At 38.7% G+C, this 24,211-nt stretch overlaps 1 protein-coding gene across 1 annotated transcript in view; it reads left to right on the top strand.

Annotated features, from left to right (window-relative positions):
- The window catches only part of UBA2 (ubiquitin like modifier activating enzyme 2), a 41,701-nt gene extending 17,979 nt beyond the window's left edge, over positions 1-23,722 (top strand). Inside the window, exons 9-17 of the mRNA XM_041744127.1 lie at positions 3,708-3,807; positions 5,083-5,249; positions 6,936-7,029; positions 7,117-7,229; positions 11,141-11,296; positions 12,900-12,996; positions 17,023-17,128; positions 18,800-18,936; positions 20,457-23,722. Of these exons, the coding sequence (XP_041600061.1) occupies positions 3,708-3,807; positions 5,083-5,249; positions 6,936-7,029; positions 7,117-7,229; positions 11,141-11,296; positions 12,900-12,996; positions 17,023-17,128; positions 18,800-18,936; positions 20,457-20,638 (1,152 nt within the window). The 3' untranslated portion in view covers positions 20,639-23,722. The remainder of the gene's footprint in view (positions 1-3,707; positions 3,808-5,082; positions 5,250-6,935; positions 7,030-7,116; positions 7,230-11,140; positions 11,297-12,899; positions 12,997-17,022; positions 17,129-18,799; positions 18,937-20,456) is intronic.
- The last annotated feature ends 489 nt before the right edge of the window (positions 23,723-24,211 follow it).

Genomic DNA, 24,211 nt, shown 5'->3' with positions numbered 1-24,211 from the left:
CCTACTACTTCCTCCAGTTTATATATCTACTCTTTTCCTCAGTGCAAGAGCTGTCACAGGTTGAACTCTTTAAACTTGTTGCATTTATTTCCCTGTTTTAGCCTTTTTAAAATTTTTTAAAAGATATTTATTTGAGAGAGAGAGAAAGAATGAGTAGACAGAGGGAGAGGAAGAAGCAGGCTCCCCACTGAGCAGGGAGCCTGATATGGGGCTTCATCTCAGGACCTTGGGATTATGACCTGAGTCGAAGGCAGACACTTAACCAGCTTTGCCACCCAGGTACCCCCTATAGCCTTTTCTTAAGAAAATGGATTCTGCTTTAAAAAAAAAAAGGATTTTGGTTATGCTTAAAATGTGCTTAGCTCTGTTAGGGATGGTGACAGTGTATTTTCTAATTTTGAGTCTCCCAGATCTATTCAGTAGGTAACTAAGCATCTGCTGTGTGCTGGTTACCACTCTGAAATGAGATAGAGTGGTAAACAAGACAGAAGATAGGGTCCTAGCTCTTTGGTTTTTTGTTTTTGTTTTGTTTTTTTAAGATTTTATTTATTTGTTCATGAGAGACACAGAAAAAAGGCAGAGACATCGGCAGAGGAAGAAGCAGGCTCCATGTAGATAGTCCAATGTGGGACTCAATCCTGGAATTCTGGGATCACACCCTGAGCCAAGAGCAGACACTCAACTGCTGAGCCACCCAGGCACCCCAGGTCCTAGATCTTTGTAGGTAACTCATAGTTCAGAGGCAAAGTCAAACATTGAATAAGTAATATCAAATTCAGAGTGTCATGACATTAAGATCAGATGCATTGGAATCTTTAATACTAAGTAGACTTAACATTGTTATTAGTGTTATTAAACATTGTTATTAGACCTACTAACTAGAACTAGAGTTCAAAAGAGGTTTTCCAGAGGAAGTGACGTTTCAACCCAAGACTTTAAAGAATAGGGTTGGGGATAAGAGTGCTACATATATAAAGAAGGTCTGTGGTCAGAAAACTGAAATAATTCTAAAGGGAGAGTGGGGAAAAAAATAAAATAAAAAATAAATAAAGGGAGAGTGGGAAACGGACTAGAAACATAAGGTGAGGCTACATCAAGCAGGAAGTCCTAGGTCATTACAAGGATGGTAAACCAAGGCAGTGGGAATCCATTAAAGGTAGTCTATAGGATCAGATAGAGAGGGTATGCCGTGCACCATTCTTAGCACCTGATATACGTGTTGTAGTCAACAGGGGACAGTGCCTTCTGGAGTTGTACAATGTTAGAGTAATCTGAAGTACACGCCCATTTGCATTCCCAGTGGAGTGTGGGGAAAAAAGTAGACTCAACGAGACTTAGGATGTTTAGGGGGTAAGTGTCCAAGTCTTTTTTTTTTTTTTTTTTAAGATTTTATTTATGTATTCATAGAAACACAGAGAATGAGAGGCAGAGACACAGGTAAGGGGAGAAGCAGGCTCCATGCAGAGAGCCTGATGTGGGATTTGATCCAGGGTCTCCAGGATCACGCCCTGGGCTGCAGGGGCGCTAAACCGCTGCGCCACCGGGGCTGCCCGTGTCCAAGTCTTGATTTTGGCTCAGGTTGTGATCCCAGGGTTGGAGACTGAGCCCCATGTTGGGCTCCATGTTCAGCAGGGAGTCTGCTCAAGATTCTTTTTATCTCCCCCACCCGCCACTCACACACTCTTTCTCTGAAATAAATAGTTTAAAAAACAAAAAAGACTTCAGATGTTTAAGGTGAGGAATAGTGAAAATTAGGAATTTTACCTGGTTTCCTGCTGGGCAGCAGAATGAACAAGGTGCCATTTCTCTGAACTAGGTGAGGTGAGCAGCAGGTGTGTTGGATAGGGGTTAGAGGATGGGAGAAGATGACAGAATCGATTTGAGATTGCTGTGGAATATTAGAATAAGGACAGGTGATTGTAAGGCAAGCAGAGAGGTTTAGACTATGGTTTGTAGGCCTAAGAGAAAAGAGCGTGGAGGTGGTTTATTATAGAACTCAGAGGGATTCCCAGGATTTAATAATTGGATAAGAGGAATGGAGCCTTGTATGTGGAAAACCATGCTAATTCCCCATTACCTTAGGAGGCTTTTCAGCCAAGCCCTTAAGGTCATCTATAAAATGGGTCTTGGGACGCCTGGGTGGCTGAGCCGTTGGCTCAGTGCCTGATCCCGGGTCTGGGGATTGAGTCCCACATCAGGCTTCCTACATGGAGCCTGCTCCTCCCTCTGCCTGTGTCTCTGCCTCTCTCTCTCTTTCTCTCTCTGTCTCTGTCTCTCAGGAATAAATAAATAAATCTTTAAAAAAAAATAAAGTGGGTCTAACCACATTGGTTACCCGGATCATACTGAATTTATTTCCTTGCCTGTGCACCCATTTCAGATGTTACCATCTCTTTGAACTCTTTTCTTATTCCTCAAAACAACTGCTGGTGCTAAAAGCTATGTTATTTTCACACTAAATTTGTATTCTTAACTATTTGTATATTTGGTTAGTTTTCCAAAGATATAAGGATGCTTCATAAATATTGACTGAATTGAATATATTTTGATAGAAATAGTTCTGAATTTGGGGGGCACCTGGGTGGCTCAGTTGGTTAAGCAGCTGACTCTTGATTTTGGCTCAGGTCATAATCTTGGGGTCATCAAATTGAGCCCCACGTCAGGTTCTGGGCACAGCTGGGAGTCTCTTTGAGATTCTCTCTCCCTCACCCCTTCCCTTGCTCATGCTCTCTCTCTAAAATAAATAAAATATAAATTTAAAAATGGTTTTGAGTTTTTTACTGAACTGATTTACATACGTAGCTGATACATATAATAAATGTATGAGTAAATCATCTGACAGTAGAAAATTCAGCTGAGGAAAAAATAAATATTCTGAAATCACCTGAAATTCCACCACAGGATAGTGCCATGGTTGTGATAGTCTCTTAGGCTACATGTAATAATGTTTATAATGTATTTTGTTTTTGAAAGAGTGCACTTGTGAGCCAGGAGGAGAGAGAATCTTAAGGAGGCTTCATGCCCAGCGTAAAGCCTCAGGGCTCCATCTCATGACTCTGAGACCATGACCTGAGCCAAAATCAGGAGTCGGACACTTAACCGACTGAGCCACCCAGACACTTCTATAACGTTTTTGAAAAAAAATTGTTTTGGTTTTAGGGAGACTGGGGGGCACAAGGGCAGACCACATTTCAAACATGTTACAGATGGTTAAATTCTGGTTTTTCTACTTTTAAAATGTGTATGCGTTATTGCTATACCTTAAACTTGGAGTTAACTAGTTAAAACTGGTCTCTCTGAGCTCAGTGATTTTATTCAGTTCTTGTGGAAATGATGTATGTTTATTTAGCTTTGGGATTGGTGTGATTTTGCTTTAGATTGATCTTTAGAACGTTAGGTGTGTTTTGGGAGGTGAGTTGGGAGGGCAGGAGCCATGAGCACTATTCATAGTTCCCTTACTCTGTTTTCCTCAGCATTTCTGCTTTCACTGTTTCAAATGCAGGTGTTCTGTGTGAAATTTCTTTTTACAGAAGGTTTAAGTTTTGTGGGTTTTTTTCTTTTAGAAATTGGTAATCTGCTGGTATATGATGTGTCTTTAAGATTTTATGGTATATTATAGTAAACCAGCAGTGAAATTTTTGTTACATTTTATCAACATGGGGACTGTAGGATTTGTGGGATTTTAACTTTTTTTTTTTTTTTTTAAGCTTTTTAAAGATGATATCCGGTATCTGTTGACAATGGATAAACTGTGGCGGAAAAGGAAACCTCCAGTTCCATTGGATTGGGCTGAAGTACAAAGTCAAGGTAAAGAATACATTTATGGGTTGCCAGGCAGGCTTTTTCAGGGGAGCATCTGGCTCTCGATCACATGGTTGTGAGTTCAAGCCCCACATTAGGTGTAGAGATTACATATTACATACATACATACATAAATACATGCATATACAAACCAACTTAAAAACTTATCTTTGTGATACCTAAATTGGAAATTCTCTCACCTAAAATCTTTAAATAACACTGAATTTCGTGATAACAAATTCAAACAGTTTAGAAATATGTGAAGAAGAAAGATCACTGCAAATCTTGCCACCTAGAGAAATAGCCACTAATAACATTTAGGGAATGTCTTGGTAGTCAACTGTGCATAGAAACAAAGGGCATTTGTAAATGGAATCATACTATTTATATATTCTTACTGCTTTTTGTAGTCAATATTATTTAGCTCCTTATTGGATGAGCTTTATTTGTTTCATATTTTCCCTGAAATAAAGTGTTAAGATACATTGTGATAAGAATACATGCACCTACATCTTTGTACCTTTGTGTGTGTATCTGTTGAAGATTTAATTTGAGGACATACTTGTAATTTTGAACGTGAGGAAAAGCACTGTGAAAGTGACGTTTTCTTTATCCCGCTGCCTCTTCCACATATTATATCTGTGCTTTATCTGAATTATATTTCAGTTAATGTATGCAAAGTAGTGGTCAGTACATTGAAACTTAAAGGGTCCTAAGAGATTTGGGGTGTCAGTTTGGAGCAGTTCTCTACACTAATGAATAGATGTCTTCACAGACCAAATGATAGCTTCCATTTAACTGAGTGCTAATTATGTGTTGGACATAATGCTTATCATCTTATTGATAGTGTATCTTTGAATTCCCCAATAACTTTATGAGGTCCCTCACTACTGGCAATTTCATTGCACAGACTTTTGTAGCATTCTGATAATTGTTTTGTTTTGTTTAGAGATTTGATTTTTATTCCACGTTTCTCTTCTTCTTTTTTTTTTTTTTTTAAGATTTTATTTATTCATGAGAGAGAGAGAATCAGAGACACACACAGGCAGAGGGAGAAGCAGGCTCCATACAGGGAGCCTGACATGGGACTCAATCCTGGGTCTCCAGGATCATGCCCTTGGCTGAAGGCGGCGCTAAACCGCTGAGCCACCCGGGCCGCCCTGATAATTATTTTAATGGAATTTGTTTCGTTTTGATTTTCTTACTGGTCAAGCATTGAATTGTTAAATAAAATAGAGGAATTATGTTTAAAAGTGAAATTTCTAACATTTTTTCCCTTAGGCGAAGAAACCAATGCATCAGATCAACAAAATGAACCCCAGTTAGGTCTGAAAGACCAGCAGGTTCTAGATGTAAAGAGCTATGCCTGTCTTTTTTCAAAGAGCATTGAGACTTTGAGAGTTCATTTAGCAGAAAAAGGGGATGGAGCTGAGCTCATATGGGACAAGGTTCGTTTTGAAAATATGTGGCAATTCTGTTATCACTTGGATATTTATAGTTCTTGAACTGTAACCAGAAACAAGTGGTTTTTTGAGTATCATTTATTCTACCAGAATTTGAGGACATAATGATGATGTTGCTTAGGTGTTTTCATTTCTAATTACTACATTGAACTATGAATTTTCTGTATGTGAATTCAAGTATCAAGTAACACAAAACTTCATTTTAGATTCTGGTAGTGTATGTGTGGTTTGTAATTATGTTGACTGGAGAAATGTGATTTCATTGGAGTAAAATGTTTCACTTACTTAAAAAATTATTTGTGTAATACAGATTTGTTCATAGAAATCATAAAATTCTTTTGGAGACCACAGCTCTTGGGCCTAATTTAACCTTGAAAGTAATAAAATTGCCTTTCTATTGAAATTCAGTGAAAGATCTGAGACTTCTAAATACAGAGTTGATCTTATTTTTAATAGTAATCAGTTTTCTGTGTCTAAAAGTGATTTATATGTGATGGCAGAGATTTGTCATGAGTTGTAAGGGGAGAAGTTTGGTCAGTATTACTAAGTAATTTTGTGCAAATTTTGAAACTGAATTAGACATCTAAAATGAAACTAGTAAGTTTATATTTAGGAGATTCTCGTAAACATTTGTTTATGAGTTTATATTGCATAAACAGGTTTATATTATATTAAGGGTTTATATTGTATAAAGATTAACTACTTGATAAATATGTATTTTCATTGTTATGATTATAATAGTGGTTTGGGACATTTTTATCCCTGAAACCTTGAAACTGAGAGTTGTTACCCTCTGATTAAAATCTATACCTATTGGGTATGGTGAACCAGCTGCCTAGGAAAGTACCTGATGTGTACACCATGTTGTGTACTGTTAAATAATCATACTTCATCACAGTCTTATGAACTATTTATATAATTGTCCCTACTTAATAGTTAAGGAATTATGAGTTTTAAGGAATTTCATTTACCTGAGGATAGTCAACCAGCCAGTAAATAGAGAACTCCCATCCTGTCAGTTTTTTCTCTTATATACTTAGGTGCTTCTGAATTATAGGCAAAGATAGTATGTTCTCAGTGAAGCAGGAAACCTTGCTGAAATCTAAAGAGACCAAGATATAGTCTCAAAAAGAATATAAATTGTCAAGAGAAAACTTTTGTTGTATTGCCATATGTGAAAAGAAACATTGAATAACAGGACACTGGTGTATCTAAGGGAATTTGGAGAAAGAAAACCGAAAGGTGTAGTCCAGATATTTGAGTCTTTAATGAAGCCCTTTTCTCTAAGAAGTCTATCTCACTGATGTTATTGAACAACTTTTCATTACTGACTGATGGACCCAGAAAAGAATTGCCACCATCAGTGAATGAAATTGGTGTTCCGGTCTATATACTTAGTGTTTGCTGCACTAGAAGCTTGGTGGGTCTTGGCATTCTTGTCAGGCTACATTCCTGGATCCAAGAAGCTGATAATGAGACCCTGCCCCCTACTCATCCAGTCTCCATGTTACTATGAGGCTTTACTACAGACTGGCTACTTCCTCAAGGCCATCTCTTATTCTAGTTGACTGTCTACAGTGTTATAAAACATGGGAAAGTACTGTTTTGAAGGTGATACTAATCAAATTAAGTTTGTGGAAAGACTTGTTAAATTGTTTAAATTATCGGCAGGATGATCCATCTGCAATGGATTTTGTCACCTCCGCTGCGAACCTCAGGATGCATATTTTCAGTATGAATATGAAGAGCAGATTTGATATAAAATGTAAGTTGTCTTGTTCTTTGGTTGTATTATCTAAAATTCTGAGTAACTGTTTTTTAACAGTCAAATATATTCATCTTTGTTTTTTAGCAATGGCAGGGAACATTATTCCTGCTATCGCTACTACTAATGCAGTGATTGCTGGGTTAATAGTATTGGAAGGATTGAAGATTTTATCAGGAAAAATAGACCAGTGTAGAACGGTGAGTATATATATTTTCATTTTTTATGCAACATCTTTTGTTTTTTAATTTAATTAATTTTTAAAGTAATCTCAATGTGGAGCTTGAACTCTGGACCCTGAGGTTTAGAGTCTTGTGCTCTGCCCGCTGAGCTAGGCAGGCGCCCCTGTCCAACCTTTTTTTCATAGTAGTTTATACTTTGGGGGGAAAAAAAAACTTATAAATAGGATATTAACTAGATCATTTTAAAAATTAAATCAATGAAATTGATTAAAGCAGTGGGAAAAACACTGTTTCAGTTACCCCCGTGATTTCATGTGTAAGTAAGCTTCCTGGAAATTACAGCCAAAAAGAAAACATTTGCTCCTCTTATTTTTGTCTGAAATAGAATCAGAAGCTAGTTTGCTTCTAACAGTTGCCTGGTTTTACTGAAGTCTTAGAGGGACTTGTGTGGTTCCTTCTGTTATTTTTTTTTTTTAATATTTTTTCAATTCTAGGAGTTATCTATGGTTTTAATTTTGTCGTTTTATAGTACTCTCCTTTTTTGTTCTTGTTTTTCAGTCTCCTTTTTGGTTTTAAATCTAGTCCATGTTCTTTAATAATGTCAGTTTCTGAACTCTATGGGTGAGTCTACTGTCATTTCTGCTAGATCTTACAGTATTTTGTTGGCTTATGCTGTATTTTTTTAATCGAATTAGTGTTAATGTGTCTGGTAATTCTTAAGGACTTATTAAAGGTGTGCTTCTTCAAAGAGGATTTGTGTTTATTTAATAAAATCTTTAAAAAAATAAATAAATTCTTAGCTTTATGGGCAGCCCCGGTGGCACAGCAGTTTAGCGCTGCCTGCAGCCCAGGGCGTGATCCTGGAGACCCTGGATCAAGTCCCACGTCAGGCTCTCTGCATGATGCCTGTGTCTCTGTCTCTCTCTCTCTCTCTCTCTCTGTCTCTATGAATGAATAAATAAAATCTTTAAAAAATAAAATAAATTCTTAGCTTTAGTTTTTCAGCTCCTATATCCAGACAGCAAATCTTCATGAGCGTTTTCTTACCATAATGAAATGTGAAGGAAGATAGCGTGTTGTTCTTCCCTCTTCTTCCCCCCCTCCCCTTACCTCCCCAAAGCACCAAGGCCAAAATCTTTTTTTTTTTCCCCCTATTTTTGTGGGAAAGATGCTTTTATTCTCCACATACCTCCCCATCCAGGTCCTTGCTCTATGCAGGAGTCTCCTGTTAATTCCTACCTTGCAGAATACCTGGGTGGCTCAGTGGTTGAGCGGCTGGCTTTAGTTCAAGGCATGATCCCGGGTCTGCAGATCGAGTCCTGCATTAGGCTCCCTGAGAGGAACCTGCTTCTCCCTCTGCCTGTGTCTCTGCTTCTCTCTCTTTATCTCTCATGAATGAATAAATAAAATCTTTAAAAAAAAAAATTCCTACATTGCTCGAGGGATGGACTAAGTTTATTTTTTAAAACTAAAGCCACTGGATATTCTCTCTGGATTCCTGCTTTTACTTTGATTTTGCTTGAAGATAGTTTGCATTCTTACCAGCTGAGAAATTTTAAAAACTGCCTTAAAAAACATTTAGCCAATACTTTTGATCTTGTTTAGGTTCTCCTTTTTACTATAATGTTGAAATGAAAGGACCAATTTATTTTCAGGATTTTCTTTTTTTTTATTATATTTTATTTTCAGGATTTTCTAAAAACTACCTCCTTTGAAATGGTACTCATACTTTTCAGTGCCATTATTGATACACTCTTAAAATACCTTTTATTGTTGGGGCATCTGGGTGGCTCAGTCAGTTAAGCATCCAACTCTTAATCTCAGCTCAGGTCTTGATCTCAGGTTGTAAGTTCAAGCCCCATATTGGGTTTCATGCTAGGTGTGGAGCCTACTTAATCCATTTTTGGGACGCCTGGGTGGCTCAGCGGTTGAGCCTCTGCCTTTGGTTCAGGGTGTGATCCCAGGATCTGGGATCGAGTCCCACATCGGGCTCCTTACAGGAAGGCTGCTTCTCCCTCTGCCTGTGTCTCTGCCCCCCTTTTTTTCTCTCGCTCGCTCTCTGTCTCTGTGTCTCATGAATAAATAAAATCTTTATAAAATAAAACCTTTTTCTGTTTTTCTCTCGCTCGCTCTCTGTCTCTGTGTCTCATGAATAAATAAAATCTTTATAAAATAAAACCTTTTTCTGTTTTCAGGAAATTTTGGGACAAAGGAATGCAGAGTCATTGCCAGTCTGTCATCTTGATTTGATTTGCTGTTTAAATCTTTTTTGACTGTCCTATTTTTAATTTTTAAGAACTTCTTGTTTGTTTGGGGTTTTTTTAGATTTTCTTTATTTATTCACGAAAGACACAGAGAAAGAGAGGCAGAGACACAGGCAGAGGGAGAAGCAGACTCCATGCAAGGAGCCTGACGTGGGAATCGATCCCGGGTCTCCAGAATCACACCTTGGGTTGAAGGCAGCACTAAACTGCTGAGGCACCAGGGCTGCCAGAACTTCGTGTTTTAATTTCCAACAGACTGAGTTTGTCCTGTGGCTACAGAATACATCACTTGGAGCTGATAGACAATATTAATTAATGAATTTATTAAAATGTCTACTGTTTCCTGTGACATCCTTCTTGTTTCTTTACCTACTCAGCTTTGTCCATCTCTTGGGTTGATGATGTTTATGTCTGCATTTTTGGTTCACATTTATAAACTGAATTTTAGGATGGCGTAATAGTCTTAGCCTGTTAATAGTGTTAGCGTTTGTTTTCATGACTGTTGATTTCCCTTAGTACAGTTACCTTCCCAGTGAAACCTAAGATCAAACAAATCTATTCCTCCATTGAACCCTGCCTCTGGCCCTGCCAATACAGTGACTAACTGTTAGCACTACTGTTAACAGGAGCCCTCCTCCCAGCAATAACTGCTTCCTACAGGATTTACTTCATTAAGCTTGGGGGATCCATGGAGTTCCTCGTTAGAATTAGTTCATCTTAGCAAGTGCCACTCTTAACATGGTCATCACAAGATGAAAATTTATATATCTGCTTCTAGTGGTGTTCTCACATTGGTTTGTATTGATCTTGCTAGTATTTACCAAACTTTGTAGTAATATGAGGTGAGGCCTTCTTAAATTCCAGTGCAATTTTTATTATTTTTTTTAAGGTTTTATTTATTCACGAGAGACACAGAGAAAGAGGGGGGCAGAGACACAGGCAGAGGGAGAAGCAGGCTCCATGCAAGGATCCCAATGTGGGACTCGATCCCTGGTCTCCAGGATCATGACTTGAGCCAAAGGCAGACGCTCAACCTCTGAGCCACCCAGGTGTCCCTCGGTGCAATTTTTAAAATTTGCATTGGCTTTTATTTTTTTGTTTGGGTACTAGGCAGGACGGAAGGTGGTAAATAGATGCTAATACTGCCTGAGGTACATTTTTTTTTCTCGTAATTATATAAACATTATTATTGTAGTTATCATAGACAAGTTGAAAAGAAAGGCAGTATATTGGTTCCATACATCTGTGAAGGTGTCATCATTAATTGGAGAAATTAATATATGTTGCTGTTATTGAGAAGTTGGCTTAAAATTGATAACCACTAGGAAAACATTCAAAAGCTTATTTAAGATCAGAGAGGAGTACAGCTAGGCCCTTACTTGGCTAAAAAACTAATTTAGTTTGTACTCAAGTTCAGAGTCTTGAGCACAAGATTTCTTTTCAGTAAGCATAGCCTTTGACGTGGTAGCTAATTGGAAAAGTTGGAAAATCAAGCTCTTAAGAAGGTCTTGGTCTTCCTTATGTTTTTTGCCATCTGGAAGGGAATATTTAAGTCATTTTTTATTGGCTCTACAGTAAACAAGATGGTAGACTTTCAGTTGTATGATATATAAAATTGTAACTCAGATTTATGAATTCTGCTTGTATTTTTTTTCTCCTCCAAAGATTTTTTTGAATAAACAACCAAACCCAAGAAAGAAGCTTCTTGTGCCTTGTGCACTGGATCGTCCTAACCCTAATTGTTATGTATGTGCCAGCAAGCCAGAGGTGACTGTTCGACTGAATGTCCACAAAGTGACTGTTCTCACATTACAGGATAAGGTAAGTGCACACACTGGTTCTCTTCCACAAAGTATGTTCATTTTTCTTTCCTAAAAACCGAAAACCCAGGTTCCCTTCTGCTTTATAGTGTTGGTGTGATAACCAACAGGGATCGAGTCCCACATTGGGATCCCTGCATGGAGCCTGCTTCTCCCCACATAATTACTCAAAAGATACTGACTACTAAAGTGCGTTGCTCTGATATTCTAGGTTGCTTTACTATCTGAGTTCCTGCTGGTTTTTTGTCTGTGGTTCCAGAGTATGTGCCTCACATGCCAGAAGGGAGTAGATGAATTTGGATGGAATATGCACCATAGGTGGTACAGAGGTGATACAAATTCTTGGCAAACAAGAGACACTATGTTCCCAGATAGTGTGTAAATTCTCTGTTCTCTGACAAGCAGTATCCTTAAATGGTCTGGTGATCATCCTGATTCTGGTGTGTTAAGTTGGCCTCTTACAGAATTCTGCATTTGTGTACCTGGATTCACCATTTGAGCTCTGGAGTGAGGAAAATGGAAGTTTAGGATTAGATCTGGCCCTTAGGTTTCTCCTAAATTGGCTAGATGTAGTTTCTTTATAAATGGCCCAAATGGGTGCCACTTCCCACTTTGGGGATTACTTCAGATTGTTCTCTGATAACATCCATCATCGTGTTTCATATTTATATGACACAGGTGCAGTAGACTCTTGTGGCCCAGTTCTCCCAGAACTGATTAAATGGGACAGATTGATTTGTGCTTGTGTTTTGATGGAGAAGCGTGCCCCAACTACTTTCTTAGAAAATAATTGTAGTTTGTATGTACTCATTCTTGAGCTTAAAAGCAATCCCACTATTTGTAGGATAATCAGACCTTTAGAGAATTCATCCTTTTTTTTTTTTTAAAGAACAGGTAGGATTTTACAGATGATTATCACTCCTATCTTGAAATTTAAAGAGAGATGGAGGGACACTTGGGTGGCTTAGAGGTTGAGCCTCTGCCTTTGGCTCAGGACATGATCCCAGTCCAGGGCAAGTCCCGCCTAGGGCTCCCTGTGAGGAACCTGCTTCCCCCTCTGTCTATGTCTCTGCCTCTCTCTCTGTCTGGGTGTCTCTTGTGAATAAATAAAATCTTTAAAAATGAATGAATGAATGAATGAATGAATGAATGAATGAATTTGAGATGGAACTTGGGAAGCGGAATACTATCAAGTATCAGTTTTTTTTTTTTTTAAGTATCAGTTTTTTTATAAATTTTCCATCTACAAAATGTGCAAATACAGGATTGGTATAGAGACTAAGTGTCTAGCTCAGTACCTGATCTGTAGGGCAGGACAAAATACGAAGGGCTAATTAAGAGTTCACAACGGCCCATTTGGAGCAAGTTTTATCTGAACTTTATCAGTGGTCAAATGTGGGGATAGAAGGTAGGCAAACACGGGCATGGAGTAATTGGGTGAATTTCTAGTGCTTTCCTGCATGCCCTGGGGTATCTTAAAGAACACCTTTGCCCCTTTCAATGGAAGGGGAAAGTAGGAGCCTTTGTGGAAAAAATGTCAGTTTTTTGTTTTTTTATGATTTTTAGCTATATATATTAATATTTTGAATCTTTTTTCTTTATAGATAGTGAAAGAAAAATTTGCTATGGTAGCACCAGATGTCCAAATTGAAGATGGGAAAGGAACAATCCTAATATCTTCAGAAGAGGGAGAGACAGAAGGTATTAATACATTGCGTTTATTCACTCCCCTCATTGGATGGAAACTGTACATGAAGAAGTAACATTAGTTTGTCTGTTTACGGTACACATTACTTGGTATCACAGCTGAAAGGGGCAATATTTGGTCATGGAAGTGCTCTTCCAAGGTGGCACTGCCTTGCTGGGATCACCACATTTTCAGATTTGAGGACTCCCATGTTGTCAGGGTATCTCAGGCACTGTCAGGAACCCTGTGAATGGTTAGGTTTATAGTGACCATGAACAAGGAACCATCTTGCCTGTCTCATGGATCCTGGGAGCTAAATTAGTAATGTGAAGATTGCTCTGGCTATTAAGGTAGGAAGGATAATTTAATGCTATTAGGTGTTTTGTCCAAGAGCAGAGAAGCCTTCATAGACCGCTATAGAGCAGAAAGTAATGCTGAAAATCCGTGCCCACTTTTGTTTTAGGCTTTCTTTTTCAAAAGTTCAGGCAGGTCGGGGCACTTAGGTGGTGTGGTCTGTTAAGTGTCTAGTTCTTGTTTTTGGCTCAGGTCATGATCCTGGGGTTGAGGGATCGAGCCTGAGATTATGGGATCCAGCCCTGTGTCAGGCTCTGTACTCAGCAGAGTCAGCTTGGGATTCTCTCTCCCTCTGCCCCTCCCACTTGTGTTCTCTGTCTCTCTAAAATAAATAAATCTTCAAAAAAAAAAAAAAAACTAGTTTAAACAGGTCATCTTGTTTAATGCATTTGTTGTACAAAGTGCGATGCATTTGATTCTGTTTAAGCTTAGAACTGATAATAATTAGGGATCCCTGGGTGGCTCAGCGGTTTAGCGCCTGCCTTTGGTATAGGGCGTGATCCTGGAGTCGCGGGACCGAGTCCCACATCCAGCTCCCTGCATGGAGCTTGCTTCTCCATCTGCCTGTGTCTCTACCTCTCTCTCTCTCTCTCTCTTTCTGTGTGTGTGTCTCATGAATAAATAAATAAAATCTTAAAAAAAAAAAGAACTGATAATAATTATGTCCCCTTCAGACTGCACTGGTCAGTTTGATTAGACTTAGCCTAAGTTTCCTTACCTCTTCGGTCACTTTAGCAGCTCATTTCCTTGGGCTATCACTTGAGTTGATTTCACCACATCCACAATTTTATCAGTGTACCATTACTTTGAAAATCTGAGTGTTTTCCCCAAATGTGTGATGTGTGTATTCACACATTTGTTCATTGATTATTTATTCAGGACAGTTTGCCAGATTCCAATGGGGTTATTCAAATGTCGAGCTTTTACATTAAAACTTAGTGTCAGGATTCTTCTTGACTATAGTTTTTTGTCAAGAACTTGTTCAAGGCCATGTTTTGCATAGGTTTATTCTAAGTATCTGGTTGAATATATTTAACACCCCATTTTAGCCGGCTCGGCTGTCTTTACTCACAGAAAGTTTGTGACTATATATTCTCCCCTTGGTTCTCTGGTACTGACCAGCTCTTTCAAGTGCTAGGACTTTAAAGGGTTTTTTTGGGTTTTTGGTTTTTTTAATCTATTAGGGCACAGCTGGGCAGGTGGGGAGGAACAGACAGAGGTAGAAGAAGCAAAATCCCTGTTGAGCAGGGAGCCGGGCATGGGGCTCGATCCCAGGCAAGCCCTTGGGATCATGACCTGAGGCGAAGGCAGATGTTTAACCAACAGCCACCGAAGCACCTTCACAGATGCTAGGACTTTAAAAATGGAAACTGGCCAAGAATCTCAAGTGACTGAACTGGCCCTTCTCTACAAAATACATGTGCTACTGAGGGAGAGAACATATATTCAAATATTTTTGTGTCCTTCTGTGTTATAAATATGGTCCTAGGTGTTTATGATTCAAGAATGAATAAGGAAGACAGTGGTCCCTGTCTTGAGGTACTCTATAGCCTGGAAGGAGAGGAGAGATGATCAAGTGGGTGTAATACAGTCTGACTATAGGAAGAGAGCATATAAGGTAGGAATTGAAGCCTTGTGAGAAGAGGAGAGGGGTCACATGAGAAAGGACTCTGGGTCAGTTCTTAGATGGAAAGGTGCTCTGGGCAGAGAAAGGAATGACTGCATTTGGGCAGAATCGGCAGCCTTTATAAATAAATGTGTGAACTAGTGAAACAATTTTGGAATCGCCAGTTACTTATTTTACTGGAAAGTGGAGTGCTGTCTGGTTGGCAGTGGTGGCACAGCTGGAGGGCTTCCTGTGCCATGCTGGTGACATTGTTTGCCGTCCCGTCCCCCAGGGCCATGCTCCCACCAGAGTTTATAAGCAGGGAAGTAATGTATTATAGGAAGAAAAAATGAAAGTAATGAGGGATGTTTACTAAGGCAAAAGCAAATGAAAGAGTTGAAATTTACAGTCAGAGTTTAGGGGCCAGGTGAGGAGAAATAGCATTGTTGGGCAGATGAGGACTATCACAGGACTCTGGCTTCAGAGATGATATGCTAATTGACCAGAATAGAACGCATAGTAACTGCTTCTCTTTCAGACATGTTGGGTCTGAGGAGTTAGTGTTGAGAGGGGAATGTGTGAAAGGGCTTGAAGATTAACTCTTGGGTAGGAGCTATCATTCTCTGAAGGCGTCTCAGGTAGCTTAAAAAGTTAAAATAAGAAAAATCAATCTGTAGGGGTACCCCACTGACTCAGTAGAGCATGCAGTTCTCAATCTCAGAGTCACGAATTTGAGCCCCACATTAGGCATAGAGTTTACTTAAAAAAGAAATCTGTAAAATTAGAAACTCAGTAGTTTCTGGGTTTCAGGGTCAAGTAGGGAGGATTCTTTCTAAGCATTTTCCTTATAAGCAACAAAAAAATAAAGCATTATTAGATTATATAGAGAATCACATAAATTTAATGATGGATAACTAGAATTTAAAATACAGTCTACTTAGTATGTGCCACACACTACATAGGTCAGCAGGTTCTATACGGTGTGTGTCCCTCACAGAGCAGATGTTTAATAAAGTGCACTCTGGTAATGAGGGGGTGAAATTGAGAGCAAACTGAGGAAGCAGTTTTGTAAATGATACCTGAGTACTTTTACTGGTCCAGGGAGAGGAACATTTGAACAGGCAGGAGAGAAAGGATAATTAAGGCAGAAAGACCCAAGAATAGGGAGGGTGAGGTGGTGTGGACATCAAAAGTTTGATTCAAGGAATTGTTCTTCATTGAAGTATCTATAAACCATGGATCAAAGGTTTATTCAGTGCTAGTGGGTGTTAGGGACTGTGCTGCATGAAGCAGAAATATTCACATGAACCAGAAATGACATGTGGAAGCTGAAACCAGATTGGAGTGATTATTTTTGGGAGGTCCCATAGGCTTGTTGTTGAGAAATGTTGAAAATTCATGTTGAGAAATGGAAATCCATTCAAATCAACAAAGTTGTCTCCTATTTCTGAATTTTAAAATTTGCGGAAAAGTAGTTTTTTAAGTTGTTGTGGATAACCTCTCTGCAAGTAGACTATATTTTGAACAACACTAAAAGTTGTCTTTGACTCCCCTAGGAGTCCAGAATAATTTGGTTTGAATGGGAGAATGTTGTCAGAACTTCTTACAGTTTGGTTCTTTTGAAGCAGTTTTAGTAGTTGAATATTCACTCAGGGCTGAATTTTTAAGTGCCTAATATTTTAGTGGATTAGTTTGCTTGGGCCACCATTCAGAAATACACAGAGTGACTTAAATAACAAATTTATTTTCTCATGATGCTGGAGGCTACAGGTTGTAAGATCAAAATGTGCGCAGGTTTGGTTTCTCTTGAGGTCTCCTTGGCTTCTTACAAGGATTCCACTTAGATTGGATTAGGGCCAACCCTAATAGCCTCATTATAACTTAATTACCTATTCAAAAAGAAGGCACTGTTTCCAAATACTGTCACATTCTGAGGTACTGGGGTTAGGGCTTCAACATAGGAATTTTGAGTGGGTGACACAATTCAGTTTATAATAGGAGTTTAATCTTTTTAAAACTAATGTGACTGCTCCATGGAAATCTATAACTGAAATATCTAAATTCCTTTCCAATTTCTTAGCTAATAATCACAAAAAGCTGTCAGAATTTGGAATTAGAAATGGGAGCCGGCTTCAAGCAGATGACTTCCTTCAGGACTACACTTTATTGATCAACATCCTTCATAGGTAGGAACTATTGATAATATATTTAAGTGTAATAAATTATCTGAATATAAAAACGTAAAGTAGAGAAAAAAAGTTTTCTTACCGTTAAGCCCTACTCTTCATTTGAAACCACACAATATATTTGCTTGAGTTGGCTGCTAAGTTCCCTGATGCTTGACCTATAGAAGAATCTGAGAATTCAGAAACAGAAGGGATAGGCAAAACTAAAATAAAAACTTTAATTATTTTAAAGATTTCTCAGAAGAAAGAAATCTTTGTCCAGTAAAACAAATATTTCGTTTGTGATCTGTAACAATAACAAGACATTTTAAGATTATCCTATAGAGATTATTGAATCATTTGTTTTTTTTTATTTGATTTAATGTCTTGCCCATTTTATAAAAAAGCATTCGTATTCTTGCTTTACAGAATGTTTGCATATATATGTAACAGTTAAAATACAGATGGTCCTCCATTTTGATGTGGTTAGCTGTTGAATAAGGTGCATTTTTTTTGTGTTATGTTCCCGTTGGTACACCTTAACTACACCCTGACTTAGGACTTTTGGATACCATCTAACCAACAGGAAAGGGGTTGCTACCTGCATCCACTTGTTTGGCTAATGTTGCCATCTATGAATTTAAAGAATGTGTAGCTGTTTGGAGGATATCATATTTTATATACTTGGTTTATAAAAAATATAAATATACAAGAAAGACTGAATGTGAGTTATTGGTAGTAAGTACTGCATTTTACAAAGCTAGGCATCCTCGTGGCGCAGCTGGTTGAACATCTGCCTTCTGCTTAGGTCATGGTCCCAGGTCCTGGGATTGAGCTCAGCGGGGAGTCTGCTTCTCCTTCTCCCTCTGCCACTCCCCTTGCTTGTGCTCTTTCTCTCTATTAAATAAATAAAAATTTTAAAAGAAAAAAGTTTCATAAAGTTAGACAATGGAGTCAAAGACTGATATGGCTTGGGAGTGATCTCTAGCCTCGAACGCCGTTGGATACCAATGGTGTGCTTGTGTTCAATTATACAAGAAAAAAACAATGGAAGGACATGTTACAATAAAATGGAAATATATCAGATGGTGTCTAAAGAGGAGGCATAATTAGGGTTTTTTTTATCGTATTTTTTAGCTCTCTGGGAACAGAACCCCCCCTTAAAACATGTAAGTCTTTTGCTTGACTTTCATGCATTAAACTTTCATACATGTTTTTGGGAACTCATTACAAAAGCAGGGTGCTGCCTGTAAAGATGGGGGGGAAACCCAGAGTCCATGTAACCGCCCTATTCCTAAAACACCAAATTACTCTGGTTAAGATCAGAGTGGAATATATAGAATCTTTAAACATAGTAGCCGAAGAAATAATGCCTAAAAGATATATTGGGTTGCGGAGTTCTGAATTTCATTTTCTGCTCTACCAGTAAAAGTTACATAATACTATTTTAAAAATCTTTTTCTTGATCTGAAGGGGCAATGGTACTGGCCATCTGAGAGTTTTGAATTTCACTAAAATTTGTTAACGTGCAGTCTATAATTTTTGTTTTATTAGCTCTTTGAAAATCAGGATCCGTATATTTGGTGTGTACATAGTACATGCACTTAGAGCTTAACAGTGTCTTTCTGGTGTGCCTTTGCTATCTTCTATAGTCATGGTGGTCCAGTTTTACATTGTGTCATTCTTTTACAGTGAGGACCTAGGGAAGGATATTGAATTTGAAGTTGTTGGTGATGCCCCAGAAAAAGTGGGGCCCAAACAAGCTGAAGATGCTGCCAAAAGCATAACTAATGGCAGTGACGATGGAGCTCAACCTTCCACGTCCACTGGTGAGTCACGGCCCCAGCCAGCCAGCACTTTAATTACCCACCAAGCAAGCAAGTCATTATGTAGAAACAAATGGATTATTTTACAAATAAGACCATAAAACAAATCCACAGGACTGTTAGAGGTGTGTATTGATTTGGCATTGTTTTAATAGAGCTTTTGTATGTATGAACCATGAACATATTTAAGTCTAGGGGAAATTCTTATGGAAAATAGGAACTGTTCTTTTTTGTTAGTGGGTTTTTACAACTGGAAATGTTAGAGTGTACTAGTGCATGAAGAAACTTCATTTTTCATAGTAGTTTTGGATTTCGTATGCCTGTTTTATTTAGGGGAAACAAATTGATGCATCTGACTATTTTGAGTGAACAGATGCTGTAAATGGAGAATTAAGCATTTCACAGTTTTCTCGGAACTGTTATGACTTTGGTAAAGTGCATCAGAGGCTGTTTCCCTGCACAGTCAGTGCTAGTGCTTGGTGCTTTGCTGTGTGCTCAGATTTGGATGTTTCCTATCGACCTGCATCCCACAGCAGCCTCCCTTCATTCTTTACTCAGGAAATTAAATTTCTACTTCTCTGTTTCCATTTCTTTAACCCTGTGTCTTTGGTGTTCTTTGGAATATGGTTGTTCTTGGTTCTTATGTTCTCTGAGAACTTTTTAAAGATAGACTTTGAGACTAGCTAGAGCGTAGTCCACCTGTGAGCCATGACCTTTCTTCCCCTCCAAAAATAGAAAAAGTCTTTCATTCTCCTGTAAGGAAGGGACTTTGGTAGTTTTTCAGAAACCATAAATTAAAATGTGCATTCACTGATCCCTTACTGTGGGTTGGTTTGGGAGGCTATAGCAATGAGTAAGATAGGTAGGTACTCTGCTTTTGCTTTGGTGGGGATGGAGGATGGGGTGGGGGTGGTTCATGAAACCAACTGTACTGTAAGGTTAAGAGCATGCACTGTAGAGCCCACTGCGTGGATTTGAGTCCTGGCCTCATCTTCTGCTATTGTATGACCTTGGGCAAGTCAATCTCTGTACGTCAGTTTCCTTTTCTGGAAAACGGATAATAATGTTATCTTCTTTATAGGGTTGTTGTGATGATTAAATGAGTTGTTATATGCAAAGTGCTCAGAACAGTTCCTGGCACATTGTAAGTGCTATATATATGTTGTTGTTGTTGTTTTATTATTATTATTATTACCACCACTACCAGTATTAGGATATGCACCTTCCCCTTTTCTGTTGGAGAAATAGAAACAAGGAGCTATGATAATTTGAGTTCTATAATGCTTGTTACAGTGTTTTTTTTGTTTGTTTAGATTAGAAAACAAGTAGGTGCTTGTTACAGAAAACATTAAAACAGTACAGAGAGGTGTAATGTGTAAAGTGAAGATTCCCTACGGGTGGCCTACCATTCTTAAGTTTGGTATATATTAAAAATGCCAGCTTTTCACTTTCATAAAATATTAGTGAATCACTAGTAACTCCCACTCCACTTTTAACCATTTTTCCCTTTTTTCTGAAATAAGCACAAGAGCAAGATGATGTGCTCATAGTTGATTCAGATGAAGAAGGTCCTTCAAATAATGCTGACATCAGTGAAGAAGAGAGAAGTCGCAAGAGGAAATTAGATGAGAAAGAGAATATCAGTGCAAAGAGGTCCCGCACAGAACACACAGAAGAGCTTGATGATGTGATAGCATTAGATTGAACAGCTGCCTCTAAACAGGACCCTCTTACTGCAGTAGGTCATCTGGGCAGAACCAGGTTATTTGTTACGTCCTTTGTTCCAAAGGGAAAAAATTGACACCAGTGACTCGAAGATGATTCTGCTCCTTTGGAAAGCATTCATTTTGCTAGAACAATTAGAAACATTGCGGTATGCGGTATTGAAAGTAGGAATATAGTTTTAAAGCCCTTTGAACAAAGTGTGTGCATAACCAGTCATGAGATGAAACAACACAATGCATGTTGCCTTTTTAATGTAAATACCCTTAGGTATCATTTAACAGTTTTAAAATATTGTGGTTTAGTAAAGTTGATACCTGGTTATAAATATTATGCCTTTATTTTTGGTTAGAAGAAGAATTATTTTTAGCCTAGATCTAACCATTTTTCATACTCTTAACTGACTGAAACAGATTCAAAGAAGTATCAAGTGCTATGCATTGAAACGTGTTTTTAAATGTTACCTGGCACTATGTATATTACTGTAAAACAATGTTAATTTACTCAAGTTTTCAGCTTGTACTGCCTGGTGTGTCTGTGTAAGAAGCCAATTTTGTGTATTGTTACAGTTTCAGGTTATTTATATTTGATGTTTTGTAGAACTCAAATACGACTATACTGTACTTATGGACCAAATAAATGGCATCTGCATACTTGTTATACATGCCTGCATAGTTCACGTTTCTGCTGCCTTAGTGGGTTTATATATTACTGCAGGCATGCTAAATTCTTTCCTTCTAAAAACTTAACTCCTAATGGATATGAAGGTTAAATGATCTCCACTGTTTGCCATAGATGAGTACTTTCTAAAATAAAACTTTAAATGGCAGTGTTGCTTTTTAAGTTTGGATTGTAAACAACTGGCCTTCTGTTGAGAACATTAAGTGATCTTTGCCCAGCCCCAGGAACTTAGAACCTTGGATTTGAGATTCCAGAGCAGGGGAGAGTCTTCTTTATTCTACAGTCTTCTCTGGGTTGCCCCTCCCCACCTACCCCCCCCCCCCACCCTCAATTCATCAGAGTCCCTTCTTGAGTGTGTACCATTTAGGGCCCAACTCCAGCCTATATATGTGGCCAGACCAGCGCTGGATGGAGCAGCATCCCTGTCTCTGCCGCTGGCCTCAGAGGACCTTGGCCCTTAGGCGGTACTCTCCTCACACAGATGTGCCTTGAGTTTTTAGATAACAGAAACCCCTGGAGTTGTTTTCCCCCATTCTATACCCCGACCTTCGGTGGTTTTGGCTGCAGTCGATTAAATTTCAAGTTACTGGTTCATCATTTTGTTCTCCTTTGTATAGTTCTTACTCTGCCATCTAGGTTATTAACTCTTACTCCTTGTTTTGTATCATTTGTAAATTCAGCATGTAATCAAAGCCTTCAGAAAAATCATGTTGAACAAGACTCCGCCCTCAGGAGCCTGCCGCTTGATGCCTGCAGGATGGACTGACTTCCAGCCTTCAGATACAGCACTGAGCTAGCTGAATCCCCACCTACAACTGTATGAGTGTATGAGGTTCTCTTTGCCTTTAGAGTCTTACAAGATGTTCCATTTTCCTCCAGGGGAAAAAAAAGTCTCAAAATTATAAAACTGTAACAGACGATAATGAAATATTCTGGAAATCCACCTCTCAGAAATGTTTCGGTTAACTGGTTGGTCACTGGTGATCATGTTCAATTTTGAAATTCCATTCCTAAAACCTCATACTACCCTTTTAGACTTCATTATCAATGTATTTTTCCAGCATTTTATATATTTCTTTTATTCTTTTCCATTTATATGTACATGGCAGTAAGTGCCAGTCTGACCTGTAGAGTGAGAGGTTTCTGTTTTGGGAGACCAGTGGTTTTTTTTTTTTTTTTTAACCTCTGCAACAACTCTTATAACTACCTTTTCCAGCAAGTTCTGTCCATTTTGTACCTGTTTCTATAAAATCAGGGTTTATCAGCAAGGCAGGTCCAATGCAAGGGACCCACTAGACTGAGCAGATCCAAGCTGCCTTCACACCCCTGGAGCATGGAGACACTTTAGATGTGGCCTGGTATTGGTGGTTCTCCTGTGCAAGTTGTCTTCTCAGTTGGGGAGCTAGAGGCAGAACTCGTCAGGGGCCTTTCCCCAGCAGCTCTGTCCTGAAATACAGTCTGAAAACCATCTTCCAGCCTTAATGGGAACAGTCTGGTGATTCAGGTTTACCATCTAGTCTATCGTCCCAAAGATCAGTCTGTGTACTGCATACTTGGCATGCATGAGAGGACTTGGTGTTTTGACATAGAGCCTGACCCTTTAACCAAGCAGACATCAGTGGATGCCAAAACCTTTCGTAAAAAGTTGTTGAGGAACAGAATCTTTACGGTGCTCAAGTGTTGCTGTACAGAGAACTCGCAGAAGGGAAAAAAAGATAAAATCAGCTTTTGACCATGTGCTGGTCTTGTCACCACTGTAATTGCCTACTCAGACCTGGCATCAGGAACGGGACCACGGGACGTGTGCTTCCCAATGAGATGATAGACTCAGCAGCACGGAGACAAAAACCATGTTAACCTGAACCTAATGCAGCATCTAGACGTAACTTCCAGCTGGCAGGAAATGGGGGGTGGTGGTAAGAGGAGCAAGCTAAACAGTAGGAAGAAACGGACAAGTACAGAATGTGGGATGTTCTCGAACTCAAGTTCAACATACGTGACTTTAGCAATTCTTGTGACAATTGGAAATGGGATGTGGTCATGGAAGTATTTTTTTAGGTATGGTAACGTCCTTGTACTTTTGTAGGCCAGTGTCTTTATTCTTCAAATATTAGGGATGAAGCTTCATAACAACTTTTAAATGGCTCAGCAAAATACACAATACAGGAAGAAAAAGATGAAGTTACCCATTTATTGAATCTAGGTGGAGCCTACATATGTTCATTGTACTATCCAACTTTTCTCTGAAAGCCTTCGTAATAAAGTGGAGAGAGATATATATATATAGTCTGTATTTTCCTTCTGTGCCTATGTGACTTTCAAGTTTTGTAATGAATATATCCTATGATTTAAATCAGAAAGGCAATAAAGATTATTAAAAATATAAGTTGGCATGAAAAAGTGTTGCAGTGATTCCTGGGTCCAAGATTGATGAAGTCCACTTTGTTCATTCTTGTTGCTAGGCTGTGATTTAGGAAGAATTCTCTTTCATTTGATCCTCCAGAGAACTTAGAAGAGAGCCAAGTTGCTCCCAGTAGATTAATGGTTCACTTAGAAGTTCCAGAAAACATTTGGTTCATAATAGATGTTCCTGTTCCTGGAAATTGCCCATGGGTGGCACACATGTCTAAGTGGACTTGCTCTGTGGCCAAAGAACATTGGCAGATGTAAGCTTCCTACTAGCCTTTTGTAACGTACAGAAAATAGAAACTTAAAAGGAAGTAAAGGAAAACCCAAATCAGGGGAGAAAATGTGACAGATGTTTCTAGTCACTGTGACTTGGGGAAGGAGTAAAGGCCTGGAATCTCCATTTGACCATTTGCAGGAGGATATATTTAGAGAAGTATTTTTATAGACCCTTTCATGCTGGGAATAC

This window comes from Vulpes lagopus, chromosome 2 (assembly GCF_018345385.1).
Source record: "Vulpes lagopus strain Blue_001 chromosome 2, ASM1834538v1, whole genome shotgun sequence".
Classification (NCBI taxonomy): Eukaryota; Metazoa; Chordata; class Mammalia; order Carnivora; family Canidae; genus Vulpes; species Vulpes lagopus.
The sequence above is the reverse complement of the archived record's forward strand: the minus strand, read 5'-3'. Positions and strand labels throughout refer to the sequence as shown.